Raw genomic sequence first — 22,250 nt, forward strand, 5'->3', positions numbered from 1 at the left:
ATAGTACATTTATTTCGTTTTATTTAAATTATATTTAACTTAGGGGGGTGTTAGGGTTAGACTTAGGTTTAGGGGTTAATAACTTTATTATAGTAGCGGCGACATTGGGGGTGGGAGATTAGGGGTTAATAATTGTAGGTAGGTTGCGGCGATGTTAGGGAGGGCAGATTAGGGGTTAATAAAATTTATTATAGTGTTTGCGAGGCGGGAGTGCGGCGGTTTAGGGGTTAATACATTTATTATAGTGGCGGCGATGTCCGGTCGGCAGATTAGGGGTTAATAAGTGTAGGTAGGTGGCGGCGACGTTGGGGGGGCAGATTAGGGGTTAATAAATATAAAATAGGTGTCGGCGATGTTAGGGACAGCAGATTAGGGGTTCATAGCTATAATGTAGGTGGCGGCGGTGTCCGGTCGGCAGATTAGGGGTTAAATAATTTTATTATAGTGTTTGCGATGTGGGGGGCTCTGTTTAGGGGTTAATAGGTAGTTTATGGGTGTTAGTGTAGTTTGTAGCACTGTAGTTAAGAGCCTTATGTTCCGGCGATAGCCCATAAAACTCTTAACTACTGACTTTTTTATGCGGTAGGAGTCTTGGAGGTAGAGGCTGTACCGCTCACTTCTTCCATGACTCGTAATACCGGCGTTAGGCAAATCCCATTAAAAAGATAGGCTACGCAATTGAAGGGGATTTGCGGTAGCCAAAAGTCGCGGAAGAAAAGTGAGCGGTACACCTGTACCTGCCATACTCGTAATACCAGCGGGCGTTAAAAAGCAGCGTTGGGACCTCTCAACGCTGCTTTTTAAGGCTAACGCAGAACTCGTAATCTAGCCATTATTTTCTTAACACACACGTCAGGACACAGTGAATTTTACAGACAAAGCATTACAATCATGGTCAGTATGTTACATGATTATAATGTAATTGTTATTTCACTAAAGCCAGTAAAATTAATGTGCCATCAGTCATAAAACAAACACTTACTGCAAGCACAATTATTCACTGGAAAATGGTCTGACTAATAATGGGCCAGATTACAAGTGCAGCACAAAATACCTCTTTTGCTTAATGTGCGCTGGTTTTACGAGTTAGATGCAATGCGAACGTGACCCCACATTAGTGGGACATAGATGTTTTAACCACATATTGAAGGAAGATATCAACTTTTATTGGGATAATACACGCCTCTGTTTGGAGGTATAGTTGTGGCCACAACTTTTAGAAATTGTATGAACATTTAACATTATCAATATGATTTTATGAATATAGGGATATTTTAATTTATCATGCTACAGTAAAGATTGTTATATTATATAATAATATCGTATTGGTATAAACTACATTGCACATGTACTATATATATTAGTTAAAGGTAAATTGACATTAATAGAGCAATATCTATACTGAACAGCGTAACATCCATATTGAATAGCTGTTATCTGGGAATATTCACATTTTATTTATACCATTTGTTTTTACATACAGACAATTATTTTTACATACAGATAAGGAGTAACATTAATAGAATAAAAAACCCATAGGGATATAAATTAATCGGATATCCCCCCCGTAGCTTTTTTAGCACTTCCCAACCTTCTCTTACACTCACATTCGCATTGCACTGAAGCACTGCCCTTACGAGAGCGTGCTTTTATAGGCTCCAATGGTAGCCTTGTTCTGATGTCACCATACACGGCACAGAACCTAAGCGCAGCGAAGGGGGTACGTCGCGCAGCGATGGGCAGAAATTTTAACTATATATGTATATGCTTATATACATATTTTATGTGTTAATATGTGTATATACACATATTAACACATAAATATATATATGTATATAAGCATATACATATATTTTTAGAGGAAACACACAGTTTCCATAGACAGCAATGTAAAGGCACTTTTCAGTGCCAGTTTTTTCTAACTCCCCACACCTGACCACTTTAACCCAAATTTGTCCGTTTCTGGGTACGCGATAAATAATCAGCTATTACAAGTGGCTCAGGCCTCTGGTTAATTTTCTACATGTCCCCCAATTGACCCCAAAATACAGTGTGTTGTGCTTTTTAAAAATTTTAAAAATTGTAGTACTTAAAAAACAAAAAAACTGCAAAGTTGTTATCAGGGGTTAAAGTGAGGGACATTTAGAAAATTAACCAGAGGCCTGAGCCACTTGTAATGGCTGATTATTTATCGAGCGCCTGCAAACAGGCAAATTCGCCCGTTTGTGGGAAAGTGATAAATAAGCGCTCCACTTGTAATCTAGCCCAATATCGGGTACAGAACTGTGAGTGTTAAATGCATATTTTTCTTTTCATTTTCACTTGAATGTACTATTCCGTCTGACTTAGACATTAGAGTTACAACAGGTCTTTTCATTGTGTCTGTATGTTACGATTTTCTACTAATTCTCTATTTTCAGAAATTAGTTATTTATCTTATATGATAGAAACATACTTACAATACATAACACAAAGCTTTACTAAACATTTTGCAGAATACACAATCCAGCAGTATTGTCTATAAATTCAATGAATTTATATTGATTGTTGTAGGAGGATTAAAACTGATGAGATTAATGCACGTCAGAACAAGTGATTTTTATTTAATGATTGAATGTGACAATTCTAAACCGTCACTAATTTTGTTTTGCAGATTAAGGCTATTTTAGAAAGCAATCAATTGCAAGGTTCGCTCTTAGCAAAATTGAATTTCCTACGCATTTAATCTTGTCTTATTTCTCCAAAGCTGCAGGGATATTTAAAAAACCATCAATATTTTTATGGATCCAAATGGGAAATAATTATGTCAAAAACACCTAAAATATAACAATTAAACTTGATTGCTATTTCCTTTCAAGTTTAATTATTACTTGTGTCCCAAAACACAGAGCTATTTTAAGGAAATATATTGCGTTTGACATCTATACTTTAAGATTGAAAAAACCCAAATAAGCTTTTTAAAGATCCACATCTTAAAATACCTTAAAATAAGTTTAAGGGAAGCAGATATTTAAAGGTAAAAATTATATGAGTATGCCATATATTGGCTCTCCCTGGTAACTCTAGTGATACCCCCCTCTCTATGAGGGTTGTGTACAGAATTGAACATCCCTACCCCTCCTACTCCTATCCATCCTTAATAGTGGGCAGAGCTAGGGACCCTCTTTTCAGCATTGTATGGATTTCTGGTCCCTATCTGGGGAGCCCTGCTGCACCCACTTTTGTGCCTGACTTGCCTACATGGGAGTATGGTCCTCCTAGCTAAGGGATGATTCAGTATCAGCTTAATCCTCATTCCTGTGAGCTCTGGTGGATGATGCCATATTGATATGATATCAATGGAAGTGGTGGGATTGCACATGCACTTTTCCTTTGTGTTCCGGATCACTCAAGTAGGTTGGAGTAGAGTTTGTGCCACTGAAGATCTCCTGCATTGCAGACATTTCTTATATTTTCTTGCCTTCAAGGGACACTAAAGTCAAAATTAATATTTTATGATTCAGATAGAGCATGTCATTTTAAACAACTTTCCAATTTACTTCTATTCTCTAATGTGCTTTGCTTTCTTGGTATCTTTTGTTGAAAAGCATACCTATGTAGGCTCAGGAGCAACAATACAATAGTGCATTGCTACGCCTTCAACAAAGTATACCAAGAGAACAAAGCAAGAAGTTGTTTAAAACGTATGCTCTGTCTGAATCATCAAAAGAAAATATTTGGGTTTTATGTCCCTTTGAGTCCCAAAATATTTACAGAGTGATGCTGCTTGTTTCTGCATGAATATGTAAGCTATTATTTAAAGCTTTATAAAAGTATATTCTCTGCTAGATGACAATCCATCTGTGAACGATGCCCAGGATTCGTCACAAGGTGGTTTCTTTCTTATGAATAATTTTTCAGTTATAGGAGTGTTTTATAGTATTGTATTTATGTTTTATTTAGTTCTGAGTCCAGAAAGCCCATCTGTGCTATGTGTGATAACCTGTGTTAGCAGAACAGGGAGCTTTGCCAGGAATGTATTTGCCAAATATAGGGCGGTAGCTTTTCTACTGTTTTGGGGAACCTGCCACATCTGAGGAAGTTCACTTGTCAGACACTGGCTATGAGGGAGAAGTTTATTCTGGTGACATTGACTTCTGTAACTGAATTTATTGCTCATGATGACTTTATCGAAGCCATTAGATGCACGTTGGACACTAAAGAGGAACAATCAACTTCTAATTCTGATTGGTTTTCATATAATATATTATTTACTGCAATTTAGACCTTCCCTGTTTCTGATAATATTAACAAAATTATTTGGAAGAGTTTTTGAAGTCTGAAAAATAATTGTCTGTGCCTGATAAATTGTTTAAGTGTTATCCCTTGCCTATAAACCTTTATGATATATTGTCTAAAGCCTCCTAAACTGATGCTGGTATTACTAAACTTTCTAAGAATATGTTTTTTCCTGTTCATGACTCAGGCACATACAGCGACTTTATTTGCAGCAGGATGCCATGTTTTAAACACTACTGAGTCCTGGTCTTCCACTGTATGTTTTCTTTTAGACCTTAAAACAGTAATTTATTTTTGGCCACCAGAGATGTTGATATGCTAAAATGTAATGGTAGATCTAGACCACTGCTAACTTCATCAAACGCTCAGGAGGTAGGAGTTCTTTTCTTTCTCAGACATCTTACCTACTTAACATGGTTTCAGAAAAAGTTTTTGCTAGAAAACATAATTTATGCTTACCTGATAAATTCCTTTCTTCTGTTGTGTGATCAGTCCACGGGTCATCATTACTTCTGGGATATAACTCCTCCCCAACAGGAAATGCAAGAGGATTCACCCAGCAGAGCTGCATATAGCTCCTCCCCTCTACGTCAGTCCCAGTCATTCGACCAAGAATCAACGAGAAAGGAGTAACCAAGGGTGAAGTGGTGACTGGAGTATAATTTTAAAAAATATTTACCTGCCTTAAAAACAGGGCGGGCCGTGGACTGATCACACAACAGAAGAAAGGAATTTATCAGGTAAGCATAAATTATGTTTTCTTCTGTTATGTGTGATCAGTCCACGGGTCATCATTACTTCTGGGATACCAATACCAAAGCAAAAGTACACGGATGACGGGAGGGATAGGCAGGCTCATTATACAGAAGGAACCACTGCCTGAAGAACCTTTCTCCCAAAAATAGCCTCCGAAGAAGCAAAAGTATCAAATTTGTAAAATTTGGAAAAAGTATGAAGCGAAGACCAAGTTGCAGCCTTGCAAATCTGTTCAACAGAGGCCTCATTCTTAAAGGCCCAAGTGGAAGCCACAGCTCTAGTGGAGTGGGCTGTAATTCTTTCAGGAGGCTGCTGTCCAGCAGTCTCATAGGCTAACCGTATTATGCTACGAAGCCAAAAAGAGAGAGAGGTAGCCGAAGCTTTTTGACCTCTCCTCTGTCCAGAATAAACGACAAACAGGGAAGAAGTTTGACGAAAATCTTTAGTTGCCTGCAAGTAGAACTTGAGGGCACGAACTACATCCAGATTGTGTAGAAGACGTTCCTTCTTTGAAGAAGGATTTGGACACAAGGATGGAACAACAATCTCTTGATTGATATTCCTGTTAGTAACTACCTTAGGTAAGAACCCAGGTTTAGTACGCAGAACTACCTTGTCTGAGTGAAAAATCAGATAAGGAGAATCACAATGTAATGCTGATAACTCAGAGACTCTTCGAGCCGAGGAAATAGCCATTAAAAACAGAACTTTCCAAGATAACAATTTCATATCAATGGAATGAAGGGGTTCAAACGGAACACCCTGTAAAACGTTAAGAACTAAGTTTAAACTCCATGGTGGAGCAACAGCTTTAAACACAGGCTTGATCCTAGCTAAAGCCTGACAAAAGGCCTGGACGTCTGGATTTTCTGACAGACGCCTGTGTAACAAGATGGACAGAGCTGAAATCTGTCCCTTTAATGAACTAGCCGATAAACCCTTTTCTAAGCCTTCTTGTAGAAAGGACAAGATCCTAGAGATCCTAACCTTACTCCAGGAGTAACGTTTGGATTCACACCAGTATAGGTATTTACGCCATATTTTATGGTAAATCTTTCTGGTAACAGGCTTCCTAGCCTGTATCAGGGTATCAATAACCGACTCAGAAAAACCACGTTTTGATAAAATCAAGCGTTCAATTTCCAAGCAGTCAGCTTCAGAGAAGTTAGATTTTGATGTTTGAACGGACCCTGTATCAGAAGGTCCTGTCTTAGAGGTAGAGACCAAGGCGGACAGGATGACATGTCCACTAGATCTGCATACCAAGTCCTGCGTGGCCATGCAGGTGCTATTAGAATCACTGATGCTCTCTCCTGTTTGATTTTGGCAATCAATCGAGGAAGCAGCGGGAAGGGTGGAAACACATAAGCCATCCCGAAGTTCCAAGGTGCTGTCAAAGCATCTATCAGAACCGCTCCCGGATCCCTGGATCTGGACCCGTAGTGAGGAAGCTTGGCGTTCTGGCGAGACGCCATGAGATCTATCTGTGGTTTGCCCCAACGTCGAAGTATTTGGGCAAAGACCTCCGGATGAAGTTCCCACTCCCCCGGATGAAAAGTCTGGCGACTCAAGAAATCCGCCTCCCAGTTCTCCACTCCCGGGATGTGGATTGCTGACAGGTGGCAAGAGTGAGACTCTGCCCATCGAATTATCTTTGATACTTCCATCATTGCTAGGGAGCTTTTTGTCCCTCCCTGATGGTTGATGTAAGCTACAGTCGTGATATTGTCCGACTGAAACCTGATGAACCCCCGAGTTGTTAATTGGGGCCAAGCCAGAAGGGCATTGAGAACTGCTCTCAATTCCAGAATGTTTATTGGAAGGAGACTCTCCTCCTGATTCCATAATCCCTGAGCCTTCAGAGAATTCCAGACAGCGCCCCAACCTAGTAGGCTGGCGTCTGTTGTTACAATTGTCCAGTCTGGCCTGCTGAATGGCATCCCCCTGGACAGGTGTGGCCGATGAAGCCACCATAGAAGAGAATTTCTGGTCTCTTGATTCAGATTCAGAGTAGGGGACAAATCTGAGTAATCCCCATTCCACTGACTTAGCATGCATAATTGCAGCGGTCTGAGGTGTAGGCGTGCAAAAGGTACTATGTCCATTGCCGCTACCATTAAGCCGATCACCTCCATGCATTGAGCTACTGACGGGTGTTGAATGGAATGAAGGACACGGCATGCATCTTGAAGCTTTGTTAACCTGTCCTCTGTCAGGTAAATCTTCATTTCTACAGAATCTATAAGAGTCCCCAAGAATGGAACTCTTGTGAGAGGAAAAAGAGAACTCTTCTTTTCGTTCACTTTCCATCCATGCGACCTTAGAAATGCCAGAACTAACTCTGTATGAGACTTGGCAGTTTGAAAGCTTGAAGCTTGTATTAGAATGTCGTCTAGGTACGGAGCTACCGAAATCCCTCGCGGTCTTAGTACCGCCAGGAGGGCACCTAGAATCTTTGTGAAAATTCTTGGGGCCGTAGCCAATCCGAATGGAAGAGCTACAAACTGGTAGTGCCTGTCTAGGAAGGCAAACCGTAGATACCGGTGATGATCTTTGTGGATCGGTATGTGAAGGTAAGCATCTTTTAAATCCACTGTGGTCATGTACTGACCCTCTTGGATCATGGGCAAGATTGTCCAAATAGTTTCCATTTTGAACGATGGAACTCTTAGGAATTTGTTTAGAATCTTTAAATCTAAGATTGGTCTGAAAATTCCCTCTTTTTTGGGAACCACAAACAGGTTTGAGTAGAACCCTTGTCCTTGTTCCGACCGCGGAACCGGATGGATCACTCCCATTAATAACAGATCTTGTACACAGCGTAGAAACGCTTCTTTCTTTATCTGGTTTGTTGACAATCTTGACAGATGAAATCTCCCTCTTGGGGGAGATAATTTGAAGTCTAGAAGGTATCCCTGAGATATGATCTCTAGCGCCCAGGGATCCTGAACATCTCTTGCCCAGGCCTGGGCGAAGAGAGAAAGTCTGCCCCCCACTAGATCCGGTCCCGGATCGGGGGCTCTCGGTTCATGCTGTCTTTGGGGCAGCAGCAGGTTTCCTGGCCTGTTTGCCCTTGTTCCAGGACTGGTTGGGCTTCCAGCCTTGCCTGTAACGAGCAACAGCTCCTTCCTGTTTTGGTGCAGTGGAGGTTGATGCTGCTCCTGTTTTGAAATTCCGAAAGGGACGAAAATTAGACTGTCTAGCCTTAGCTTTGGCTTTGTCTTGAGGTAGGGCGTGGCCCTTACCTCCTGTAATGTCAGCGATAATTTCTTTCAAACCGGGCCCAAATAAGGACTGCCCCTTGAAAGGTATATTAAGTAATTTGGACTTAGAAGTAACATCAGCTGACCAGGATTTTAGCCACAGTGCCCTACGTGCCTGTATGGCGAATCCTGAGTTCTTAGCCGTAAGTTTGGTTAAATGTACTACGGCCTCCGAAATGAATGAATTAGCTAGTTTAAGGACTCTAAGCCTGTCCATAATGTCGTCTAGCGTAGATGAACTAAGGTTCTCTTCCAGAGACTCAATCCAAAATGCTGCCGCAGCCGTAATCGGCGCGATACATGCAAGGGGTTGCAAAATAAAACCTTGTTGAACAAACATTTTCTTAAGGTAACCCTCTAATTTTTTATCCATTGGATCTGAAAAGGCACAGCTATCCTCCACCGGGATAGTGGTACGCTTAGCTAGAGTAGAAACTGCTCCCTCCACCTTAGGGACCGTTTGCCATAAGTCCCGAGTGGTGGCGTCTATTGGAAACATCTTTCTAAATATTGGAGGGGGTGAGAACGGCACACCGGGTCTATCCCACTCCTTAGTAACAATTTCAGTTAATCTCTTAGGTATAGGAAAAACGTCAGTACTCGCCGGTACCGCAAAGTATTTATCCAACCTACATAGTTTCTCTGGTATTGCAACGGTGTTACAATCATTGAGAGCTGCTAAGACCTCCCCTAGTAATACACGGAGGTTCTCCAATTTAAATTTAAAATTTGAAATATCTGAATCCAATCTGTTTGGATCAGAACCGTCACCCACAGAATGAAGCTCTCCGTCCTCATGCTCTGCAAGCTGTGACGCAGTATCAGACATGGCCCTAGTATTGTCAGCGCACTCTGTTCTCACCCCAGAGTGATCACGCTTGCCTCTTAGTTCTGGTAATTTAGACAAAACTTCAGTCATAACAGTAGCCATATCTTGTAATGTTATCTGTAATGGCCGCCCAGATGTACTAGGCGCCATAATATCACGCACCTCCCGGGCGGGAGATGCAGGTACTGCCGCGTGAGGCGAGTTAGTCGGCATAACTCTCCCCTCGCAGATTGGTGAAATTTGTTCACATTGTACAGATTGACTTTTATTTAAAGTAGCATCAATACAGTTAGTACATAAATTTCTATTGGGCTCCACCTTGGCATTGGAACAAATGACACAGATATCTTCTGAGTCAGACATGTTTAACACACTAGCAATAACTTGCAACCTGGTTATAATCTTTTTTAGCAAAAACGTACTGTGCCTCAAAGAGGTACTTAAACGATTAAATGACAGTTGAGATAATGAACTGAGAAACAGTTATAGCATCAACTTTAAAACAACACAACTTTTAGCAAAGGTTTTGTTCCCATTAGTAAGATAACATAACTAATTTGACATAAAAATTATTGAGTAACGTCTTTATCCACAGTCAATATAAAAAATTCTCACAGCTCTGCTGAGAGAATGTACCTCCCTTCAAGAAGTTTGAAGACCCCTGAGATCTGTCAGAGATGAACCGGATCATGCAGGAAAAATAATAATAGCTGACTGGAAATTGTTGATGCGTAGCAAAGAGCGCCAAAAACGGCCCCTCCCTCTCACACACAGCAGTGAAGAGAAACGAAACTGTCACAATTCAAAACAAACTACTGCCAAGTGGAAAATAAAGCCCAAACATTTATTTACTCAGTACCTCAGCAATGTAAACGATTCTACATTCCAGCAAAAACGTTTAACATGATATAATACTTATTAAAAAGATTAGTGACCTTTAACAGAGTAGTTCCGGTGAAGTACCATTCCCAGAATACTGAAGTGTATACATACATGTCATTATAACGGTATAGCAGGATTTTCTCATCAATTCCATTCAGAAAATAAAAAACTGCTACATACCTCAATGCAGATTCATCTGCCCCTGTCCCCTGATCTGAAGCTTTTACCTCCCTCAGATGGCCGAGAACAGCAATATGATCTTAACTACTCCGGTTAAAATCATAGTAAAAACTCTGGTAGATTCTTCCTCAAGGTCTGCCAGAGAAGTAATAACACGCTCCGGTGCTATTATAAAATAACAAACTTTTGATTGAAGTCATAAAAACTAAGTATAATCACCATAGTCCTCTCACACATCCTATCTAGTCGTTGGGTGCAAGAGAATGACTGGGACTGACGTAGAGGGGAGGAGCTATATGCAGCTCTGCTGGGTGAATCCTCTTGCATTTCCTGTTGGGGAGGAGTTATATCCCAGAAGTAATGATGACCCGTGGACTGATCACACATAACAGAAGAAATTACTTTTGTCCCCAGGTTGCTAATGGAGAATCTCAGTTCAGAGTCAAAGGATATGGTAATCAGGTTCCTTTCAACCAATCAAGAAGCAATGATGGTGTACTTGTCTGGATGTCTCCATTAGAAGGCAAGCCTGCCAAATTTAGAGACATCTGGACAGAAACCATTTGCTATTTCTGGGTTCTGGATATCCTATCAATAGGATACCATCTAATATTCAAGAAGAGGCCTCCTCTAAACTGCTGGGTGACATCACCACTCCCTTTGGATCAAGGTACATTGTACGCTATTCACCTCTGTATCAGCAAGCTTTTGCCTCAACAAGTGATTCAAGAAATGCCAGAGAATCATAGGTTCCTTACGTGGAGGAAATTCAAGATGGAGTCTTTGCTCTCAGTTACCATTACTATTCCTACAAATGCCTAACTATTGTCAGACTTAAAAGATGTATATTATCATATGTTTATTGCAGAAGTTTACAGGCAGTTTCTAAGGCCTGCTGCATTTTCAATATATAGCACTGCCATTTGGCATCTCTTCATTTTATTATTCATTACCTGGGTGATATTCTAATTCTTGCAGATTCCTATTATCAGGCCTGCACTCACAGAGACTACATTCTTCAGTTTCTTCAAGATCACGTTTCTCTGATAAATTTGGTAGAGAATTGTCTATACCTAACCTAGAAAATTGTGTTTCTAAAAGCCCAATGCAATACAACACAGCTCAGGGTATAGTTTTGTTGCCTCTTCAACAGGTCCAAAAATATCCTAAGCGCTTAAGTGCTAAATCCAAGTACCTTACAAATAAACATTTGTATTATGCTAATATTAAGGTATACAAAAAATCACAGTTTATTTATATAGGGCCAGATTACAAATGGAGCACTAGTTAACGTTCCCGCTCAAGCATTAAATGGGCTAGAAATAAGCTTTTTGCGCGTGTAGGGTTGCACTCGTATTATGAGTTGAAAGTACAATGTTTTCGCTCGCGTGCTAACCCGACAAACGTAAATAGCTGAAATTCCCCCAAAGAAGTCAATGGTGAAAAAAAAGTGGAAAAAACCTAACCACTCTCGCGCAAACCTGATCGCATATATACTCATGTGCGCTAACCTAACATAAAAATTTAAATATTTCACATTCCAATGTTCTTCACATAATATAGTATGTTCTATTTATTCTTAAAAAAATATTTCTACATATATCTGATGGTATTTTGGTACAATATATATATATATCTACACCTAGATGATTATATAAGTATAGATATGTACAGATATATATAGGAATATCTATTTATAAATACATAGAACACATTCTGCTATGTGCAAAACATTGGAATGTTAAATATTTACAGTAAATACACAGTATAACACTTTATTAAATATGAATATTGCATAAATATGCTTTTTCATGTTTTCATCTACTTAACTGCAAAGGGCTCCAATGCACCAATATATATGTCTATATATGTGTACATATGTGTTTATATGTGTATATATGTCTATAAATACATATATACACATATAATTATATAAATACACATGTACACACACACACATATATATATATATATATATATATATATATATATATATATATATATACATATACATCTTTAGACGTTCATGTTTGTATGTCAATGTTAAAGACCTTTGCCTTTTTTTTCTAAATGAGACCTCATTTGTTTAACCCCTTATAACTTTTTTTGTGCAACATAGTTTTAAAATAATTTGTATTAGATGGTGTTATTATGAGTGTAACTATACTTTGTGATATATTTTTGATTTGTTTTGTGACACTTTTTTGCTTCACAAAACAATTAACCAGAGCTCTGCGGTAATCGTTCTAGCGTAAATCGCGATTGCGCTCAGGTTTTCATGTTTACTTTCAACTCGTAATACAAGCGGTAAGCCCGAAAAGTGCAAACACCTGCAATAAATCCCTTATCGCTTGCGCACAAATATTTGTGCTCCACTCGTAATCTGGCCCATAATGTGATTTAAACAAATGTCAGTTGGATTGTTGGATTGTACAGACACTTTTTCTGGCTTACAGATAAAAGAATGAAGCTGTTCTGGAGGGGTTCAGGACAAATTATTTTAGGTTAATGGCCACTTTATGGGCATTTGATGCTGATACCACTCCTGAAATTTCTTAGGGTGCAGGAGATCACCACATGCCTTTGTGTCACATTACAAACTGGATGTTCGACAACGTTCTTTTGTACAGCTGGGTCACAAAGACGTGTCTTCTCTTCCTAAATAAACCTTCATATTTTGTACAGTATATTGTCTGCTTTATTTTTCCTACACATTGTTGGGTTTTTTTTTACTGCTTTTTAATAATTTCACTGCTAAGTATTACTAGAGAGAGCCAAGATAACTAAAAGTATCAACCAAATATAAGCAATTTGCGCATGTGTAATGTGTTAGAGCACTATTGCTTGTACATCTATGTGTTTAACTGCTGCTAAGGTGTTAAACACATAGTTTAAGTCAGCTCCAAAAAGCAACGCAGCACTGGAACCTATCTGAACACAGCTGGTGAGCCAAATAACAAGAGGCATATGTGTTTAGCCACCAATCACCAGACTGCTACCACTAACACGTTGCTGTTATCAAGGCTATCTAGTTATGCTTTTTGACTTTCATATCCCTTTAAAGGGACATGAAACCCAAATTTTTTCTTTCATTATTCAGATATAGCATTCAATTTTAAATAACTTTCCAATTTATTTCTATTATCTAATAAGTTTTTTTCTGAACAAACTTTGAGTTTTTTTTTCAAATTTTTAACACAAATAGAATATATAAATAGAAAAAAAAGAATACAATGTCTAAGCAAAAGCTGGTGTTGTTCCCTTTGTATCCTTTGCTGAAAAGCATACCTAGAAAGGTTCAGAAGCTGCTGATTGGTGGTTACAAATATACACCTCCTGTCATTGGCTTTCAGCATTACTACTTCTTCAAAAAAGGATATCAAGCAAATGAAAACATTTAAATAACAAAAGTAAATTGAAAAGTTGTTTAAAATTGTATGATCTATCTGAATCATTAAAGGGACATAATACTCATATGCTAAATCACTTAAAAGTGATGCAGCATAGCTATAAAAAGCTGACCAGAAAATATCACCTGAACATCTCTATGTAAGAAAGGAAGATATTTTACCTCACAATTTCCTCAGCTCACCAGAGTAAGTGCTGAAGAAAGAAGAAATGAAAAGGAGTCAATCAGCATCAGCAGTGCTGAGGTCATAAACTCTTTTACTATGCTCTCATGAGATTTCACTTAACTCTCATGAAATTTCATAATAAACTTCCTTAAGTTGAATAGGGAAATAAACTGAGTGTGCATGAGGCACACTCCCTTGCAGGTCCCAGGACAGTCATACTGATTTGCTGCTTTATTTTTTACATAGAGATATTGAGGTGATATTGTCCAGTCAGCTTTTTACAGCTATGCTGCATCACTTTCAAATGTTTCAACATTTCGGTATCATGTCCCTTTAAAGAAATATTTTGGGATTCATGTCCCTTTAGGAAGCAGAAATTTAGTTTTTGCACAATATTTTGGATGTAAAATCACAGCTAATAATAATAATTATTTAAATAACCATTTAAGTACTGGATTTAGCATGTTTTACCTGTAAATGCTTCACAATATTGACAACTTCTCTAGTTGAATAGGGGTATGTAATAATTCCCTGATCGGCCATGCTTCTTAGTTCTCCAAATGCACCAACCAGTTTCTGAAGCACCGCATCAGGCACATCAGGACCATATTGCCTTAGCATGGCAAGCTCAGACTGTGGTACAGGATTGTCTACTGCGTGACAACTAAAAATATCGCCTGCAAAATATAAATAATGAGATTTAATGTAAAGAGATTGAAAGACTGGAGGTCCTAAATGTCCTATATATTTCTTGACATATAATTTTATTGTTTCCCAATAAACTAAAATAATTATAAACATAGTGTTTAATCCTTACATTTATTCTTTTAAGAGTATCTATCACTGCACATAAACCTATATACAAACACCCATGTCTAACTTATAAACAAAAGTGTGCATCTGACTCCTCAGTATGTTTTGCGGACTCCTTATTTAAATACAGTTCAATAAATGCTATTTCAAAACAACTTATATGAAAGACAAGGTGTAGGCTACCTTTAAGGCTCTCCCTTACCCCACCCCACCCCGTCTTATTTAAACATAAACAAAAGCTGCTGCACATTACACAAATCAGCTTGCTAAGTATATTTTTCAATGAAGGATACCAAGAGAAGGAAGCAAATTAAGTACATTATAAGTGTACTAGTCCTAAAGCACCTGTACACGGGCCATTTTTTAAATAAAAAAAATATAATCTGTCTTAAAATGACAGGGCGGGCCGTGGACTCGTCTTACCATAGAAGAAATCAATATATCAGGTCAGCATCAATTTACTTTTCTTCTATAAAGGTAAGACGAGTCCACTGATTCATCCTTTACTTGTGGGATACAATACCAAAGCTACAGGACACGGATGAACAGGAGGCACAAGACAGATGGTTAAACAGATGGCACCACTGCTTGAAGAACTTTTCTCCCAAAAATAGCCTCCGAAGAAGCAAAGGTATCAAATTTGTAAAATTTAGAAAAGGGATGAAGCGAAGACCAAGTCGCAGCCTTTACAAATCTGTTCAACAGAAGCATCATTTTTAAAAGCCCATGTGGAAGCCACCTCTAGAAGAGTGAGCTGTAATTCTTTCAGGAGGCTGCTGTTCAGCAGTCTCGTATGCCAAACGGATGATGCTTTTCAGCCAAAAGGCAAGAGAGGTAGCCGTAGCTTTTTGATCTCTACGTTTTCCAGAATAGACAACAAACAAAGAAGATGTTTGACGGAAATCTTTGGTTGCTTGCAAGTAAAACTTTAAAGCACGAACCACATCCAAGTTGTGCAATAGACGCTCCTACTTAGACTAAGGATTAGGACACAGAGAAGGAACAACAATTTCCTGATTAATATTCTTATTAGTAACAACCTTAGGAAGGAATCCAGGTTTGGTAAGCAAAACCACCTTATCAGCATGGAAAACAAGATAAGGCAAGTCACATTGCAATGCAGAGAGTTCAGAAACTCTTCGAGCCGAAGAGATAGCAACTAAAAACAGAACTTTCCAAGATAGAAGCTTAATATCTATGGAATGCATAGGTTCAAACTGAACCCCTTGAAGAACTTTAAGAACTAAATTCAAACTCCATGGCGGAGCAACAGGTTTAAACACAGGCTTGATTCTAACTAAAGCCTGACAGAACGACTGAACGTCTGGAACATCTGCCAGACGTTTGTGCAGTAGAATTGATAAAGCACATATCTGTCCCTTTAAGGAACTAGCTGATAGCCCCTTCTCCAATTCTTCTTGGAGAAAGGACAAAATCCTAGGAATCCTGATCTTACTCCATGAGTAGCCTTTGGATTTGCACCAATTTACGCCATATCTTATGATAAATTTTCCTGGTGACAGGCTTTCGAGCCTGAATCAAGGTATCTATGACTGAATCCGAGAAACCCCGCTTGGAAAAGATCAAGCGTTCAATCTCCAAGCAGTCAGCCGCAGAGAAACTAGATTTGGATGCTGGAACGGACCTTGAATCAGAAGGTCCTGTCTCAGTGGCAGAGTCCATGGTGGAAGAGATGACATGTCCACCAGGTCTGCATACCAAGTCCTGCGTGGCCACGCAGGTGCTATCAAAAACACAGAAGCTCTCTCCTGTTTGATTCTGGCAATCAAACGAGGAAGGAGAGGAAACGGTGGAAACACATACGCCAGGTTGAACGACCAGGGTACTGCTAGAGCATCTATCAGTACTGCCTGAGGGTCCCTTGACATGGACCCATAACAAGGAAGTTTGGCGTTCTGACGAGACGCCATCAGATCCAATTCTGGTGTGCCCCATTGCTGAATCAATTGTGCAAACACCTCCGGATGGAGTTCCCACTCCCCAGATGAAAAGTCTGACAACTTAGAAAAGCCGTTTCCCAGTTCTCCACCCCTGGGATATAGATTGCTGATAGTTGGCAAGAGTGAGTCTCTGCCCATCAAATTATTTTGGTAACCTCTATCATCGCTAGAGAACTCTTTGTTCCCCCTTGATGATTGATATATGCTACAGTCGTGATATTGTCCGACTGGAATCTTATGAATCTGGCCGACGCCAGCTGAGGCCACGCCTGAAGCGCGTTGAATATCGCTCTCAGTTCTCAGGCCACAAACCCTGAGCTTTCAGGGAATTCCAGACTGCACCCCAGCCCAATAGGCTGGCGTCCGTCGTCACTATGACCCACCCTGGCCTGCGGAAACACATTCCCTTGGACAGATGATCCTGTGACAACCACCAAAGAATAGAGTCTCTGGTCTCTTGGTCCAGATTTATCTGAGGAAATAAATCCTACCTGCCCTCAGGGATAGTAAATGTGGGGTTAAAGCTTCGATTTGGCTCAAAACATCCACCAGGGCCCTTAGGAGTTAGAGCTGACAGCTTCCACTGTCTGAGCATGCATAGTTGCAGTGGTCTGAGATGCAAGCGAGCAAATGGAACTATGTCCATTGCCGCTACCATTAAGCCGATTACCTCCATACACTGAGCCACTGACGGCCGAGGAATGGAATGAAGAGCTCGACAGATGGCTAAAATTTTTGATATCCTGACCTCCGTCAGAAAAATTTTCATTTCCACTGAATCTATCAGAGTTCCCAGGAATGGAACTCTTGTGAGAGGGATAAGTGAACTCTTTTTTACGTTCACCTTCCACCCGTGAGATCTTCGAAAAGCCAACACGATGTCCGTGTGAGACTTGGCTAGTTGGTAAGTCGACGCCTGGATTAAGATATCGTCCAGATAAGGCACCAAAGCTATGCCCCGCGGCCTTAGAACCGCCAGAAGGGACCCTAGCACCTTTGCGAATATTCTGGGAGCCGTGGCCAACCTTAAGGGAAGAGCCACAAACTGGTAATGCTTGTCCAGAAAGGCAAACCTGAGGAACTGATGATGATCTTTGTGGATAGGAATGTGTAGATACGCATCCTTTAAATCCGCTGTGGTCATATATTGACCCTCCTGGATCATCGGCAAAATAGTCTGAATGGTCTCCATCTTGAAGGATGGGACTCTGAGGAATATGTTTAGGATCTTGAGATCCAAAATTGGTCTGAAGGTTCCCTCTTTTTTGGAAACCACAAACAGATTGGAGTAGAACCCTTGCCCCTGTTCTGTTTTCGGAACTGGGCAGATCACTCCCATGGTATATAGGTCTTCTACACAGCGTAAGAACGCCTCTCTTTTTGTCTGGTTTACAGACAATTGAGAAAGATGGAATCTCCCCCTTGGGGGAGAATCTTTGAAATCTAGAAGATACCCCTGGGTCACTATTTCTAAAGCCCAGGAGTCCTGAACGTCTCTTGCCCAAGCCTGAGCGAAGAGAGAAAGTCTGCCCCCTACTAGATTCAGTCCCGGATCGGGGGCTACCCCTTCATGCTGTCTTGGTGGCAGCAGCGGGCTTCTTCGCCTGTTTACCCTTGTTCCAAGTCTTGTTAGGTCTCCAGACTGACTTGGATTAAGCAAAATTCCCCTCTTGCTTTTTGGCAGGGGAAGAGGTAGAGGGACCCCCTTTGAATTTTCGAAAGGAACGAAAATTATTTTGTTTGGTCCTCATCTTATTCGTCTTATCCTGAGGAAGGGCATGTCCTTTCCCTCCAGTGATGTCTGAAATGATCTCCTTCAGTTCAGGCCCGAATAGGGTCTTACCCTTGAAAGGGATGGCTAAAAGCTTAGCCTTTTGATGACACATCAGCAGACCAGGACTTAAGCCATAACACTCTACGCGCTAAAATGGCAAAACCTGAATTCTTTGCCGGTAATTTAGCCAGTTGAAAAGCGGCATCTGTAATGAAAGAATTAGCTAGCTTGAGAGCTCTAATTCTATCCAGAATATCATCTAATGGGGTCTCAACCTGAAGAGCCTCTTCCAGAGCCTCGAACCAAAAGGACGCTGCAGTAGTTACAGGAACAATGCACGCTATAGGTTGAAGAAGAAAACCTTGATGAACAAATATTTTCTTCAGGAGACCCTCTAATTTTTTATCCATAGGATCTTTGAAAGCACAACTGTCCTCAATAGGTATAGTTGTACGCTTAGCCAGGGTAGAAATAGCTCCCTCCACCTTAGGGACCGTCTGCCACGAGTCCCGCACGGCGTCTGATATGGGAATCATTTTCTTAAAAGTAGGAGGGGGAGCGAACGGAATACCAGGTCTATCCCACTCCTTAGTAACAATTTCCGAAATCCTCTTAGGGACCGGAAAAACATCAGTGTAGGCAGGAACCTCTAGGAATCTCTCCATTTTACACAATTTCTCTGGAACTACAATAGGGTCACAATCATCCAGAGACGCTAAAACCTCCCTGAGCAATAAGCGGAGGTGTTCTAGTTTAAATTTAAAAGCCGTCATATCTGAGTCTGTCTGAGGGAACATATTTCCTGAATCAGAAATCTCTCCCTCAGCCAGCAAATCCCTCACTTCAGAACATTGTGAGGGTACATCGGATATGGCTAATAAAGCGTCAGAGGGCTCAGCGTTTGTTCTCACACCAGAACTACTGCGCTTCCCCTGCAACCCAGGCAGCTTAGATAAAACCTCTGTGAGGGTAGTATTCATAACTGCGGCCATATCTTGCAGGATGAAAGAATTAGACGCACTAGAAGTACTTGGCGTCACTTGTGCGGGCGTTAACGGTTGTGACACTTGGAGAGAATTAGATAGCATAACCTGATTCCCTTCTGACTGAGAATCATCCTGCGACATACTTTTAGTAGCTAAAATATGTTCTTTACAATTTATTGACCTTTCAGTGCATGAGGGACACATTCTAAGTGGAGGTTCCACAATGGCTTCTAAACATATTGAACACTGACTTTCCTCAATGCTAGACATGTTGAACAGGCTAGTAATGACTACAAACAAGCATGAAAACACTTTATTTAGCGAAAAAAATAACAATCTTAAAAAACGGTACTGCGCCTTTAAGAGAAAAAAAGCATACACGTTCTGCAAAACAGCCTAAACATGCACCAAATTTTTTAAAATTTTGTAAGCAGACACAATATATGTAGTTAAGATTGCCCCACAAGGTATTTTAACAATTAACCCTTTAATGTGCAAACCGGATTGAAAATAGGCCCATATCTGGAAAAACACTCTCAGCACCTTGCCACAGCCCTGCTGTGGCCCTACCTGCCCTCAAGGATAGTAAATGTGGGGTTAAAGCTTCGATTTGGCTCAAAACATCCACCAGGGCCCTCAGGAGTTAGAGCTTGCTGAGAGAAACTAACTGCGCATCTGAGGCGCGAAAATAGGCCCCGCCCATCTCACTCGATGTCTCCAGCCTCAAAGAACCGCACCAGAGCGGTTATAACTAGCCATGTGGGTTCTGAGACACAGAAATTAAGCCATGTGTGCCCTCAATAAAGTTGCCCAAAACGTTATTGCCCACAAAACGTTAAAGCACTCCCAGATCATAAAAACGTTTGCCCACAAACATTTACAAGTCAGTGTCAACCATATTTGTAATTGGCCCCTTATGCAAGCTGAGTAATGCCCTTCTTATTAGCTCTAGGATTACTGCTTACCCTTATCCTCCTGGGTATAATGACAGCCTTTCTGAAATACACAGTCTCTCCAGAAAAATATGACTGAACATACCTCACTGCTGCATAGCATGAAAACGTTCCTCACACTGAAGTTTCCTGTACTCCTCAGTCTCTGTGAGAACAGCAATGGACCTTAGTTACAAATGCTAAGATCATCATCCTCCAGGCAGCAGTCTTCATCCATCTGCTGCCTGAGAGTAAATAGTACACACTGGTACCATTTAAAATAACAAACTCTTGCTTGAAGAAATGAAAAACTAATATTTTATCACCTCTTTCACTTTACCCTTCCTAGTACTTAGAGTAGGCAAAGAGAATGACTGGGGGTGGAGCTAAGGGAGGAGCTATATAGACAGCTCTGCTGTGGTGCTCTTTGCCACTTCCTGTTAGCAGGAGGATAATATCCCACAAGTAAAGGATGAATCCGTGGACTCGTCTTACCTTTATAGAAGAAACATACTTTAATGTCCTTTTAAGGGGCCAATTTTCCATTTATGCATAATATTTATTAAGCACTGCACTGCAAAAGATCTGCATACAATTTAAAAAAAAAAAATATATAATTCAGTTTCAACAAATTTTGCTTTGATTTCCAAATTATGAGCAGTCCAGAAATAAACAAATGTGAAAACCCTGAAGAGTATGTTTATCTTGCCTCCTTTGACTATGGCCAATTAGAACAAGCTGCAAATGAAGTTGGCAGATTGCAACATACTTAAATACATAAATCTCTGGTGGGAATTTTACAGCAAAAATAAGCAAAATAAATAATGAATGTATGCAGCAATATTGTTATATTCATTAATGAAACATATTATGGGGAATTACATTTTGAGTTCAATGTCCCATTTAGTGATTCCGGGCTACAATCATACCAGGGCTTCTGAGCTGAAAGTAATTTAATTTTGCTCAGAAACATGAATACGCTACGAAATGTGTGTGGGCTTTGGGCATCAATAATTTATACAAAGTGCTTCGTTTATGAAGCTATGGGTGCAGCTTCGTAGTCTTTGGATAAGACCTCTGCTTACTAATCGTTAGTTAACACATACCGTACTGACCTGTCTAGAATGATTAACATCTAGGATGGGGCAGGGTTGCACAAGCAATTGCTTATGCAATAAGAAATACAGGATACAAGTGGATGCTACATTACTGCCGACAAACGAGTGGACAGGTTCCCTTTTTAACAAGCAAGTTCGGATGTTCATAAATGTGGGCCAAAGTCTCATGCCATGTAATGTCTTCTAATTGCTTTATTCGCAATAAACATTTTGACTAGTGCAGAGATACAAGATCCTTACCTAGAAGGTTTGCATAATATGGCCTAAATTACAAGGAGGGTGCGCTACCAATATCGCTGGACCGTCCTAGAATTTGCACGCAATCTTGTTTTACCATAACCAAGTCCATGGTAAAACTGAATAACCAGAGAATGTTTAGTGCGCCTTAAACATTGCTCATATTATAAGTTGAAAGTTAAGTGTTGTGCTCATATTTATACATATTAAATTTAAAATATATGTTTATTATTAAAATAACTGAAAAAAGGGTTTAAAAGGGATATGGTATATGAGAAGGTATTTGACTAGGAAGATCTCAAAGGTGTGTGTATGTGTATATATATATATATATATATATATATATATATATATATATATATACACAGATACACATATATAAACATATATACATACACACATACAAATATATACACCTACCCTTTTAACCCCTTAAGGGCTGTTTCTGCCTCAATCTCGCTGGCAGGAATGAGATTGCGTTATTTCTCTATGCTCCCACAAGTGGGGCAGTGCAGAAGTAATAGAGCAGATGATTACCAATGCAGAGAGAGATAGTCTGTGTCCCTCTCTGTATCGGGATGTGGTGGTGCCGACCATCAATGGCGTGGGAGGGTCAGAAGGGAGGCGGGAGATGGCCCATCGCTGGAGGGGGTGAAAGCGGGTGGG

General features: G+C 40.1%; 1 protein-coding gene across 1 annotated transcript in view; it reads right to left on the bottom strand.

The window, feature by feature from the left end:
• Positions 1–22,250, bottom strand: part of VWA8 (von Willebrand factor A domain containing 8) — a 1,436,595-nt gene that overhangs the window by 701,867 nt on the left and 712,478 nt on the right. Inside the window, exon 26 of the mRNA XM_053707969.1 lies at positions 14,235–14,440. Within this exon, the coding sequence (XP_053563944.1) occupies positions 14,235–14,440 (206 nt within the window). The remainder of the gene's footprint in view (positions 1–14,234; positions 14,441–22,250) is intronic.

This window comes from Bombina bombina, chromosome 3 (genome assembly GCF_027579735.1).
Source record: "Bombina bombina isolate aBomBom1 chromosome 3, aBomBom1.pri, whole genome shotgun sequence".
In the NCBI taxonomy this organism is placed as follows: domain Eukaryota; kingdom Metazoa; phylum Chordata; class Amphibia; order Anura; family Bombinatoridae; genus Bombina; species Bombina bombina.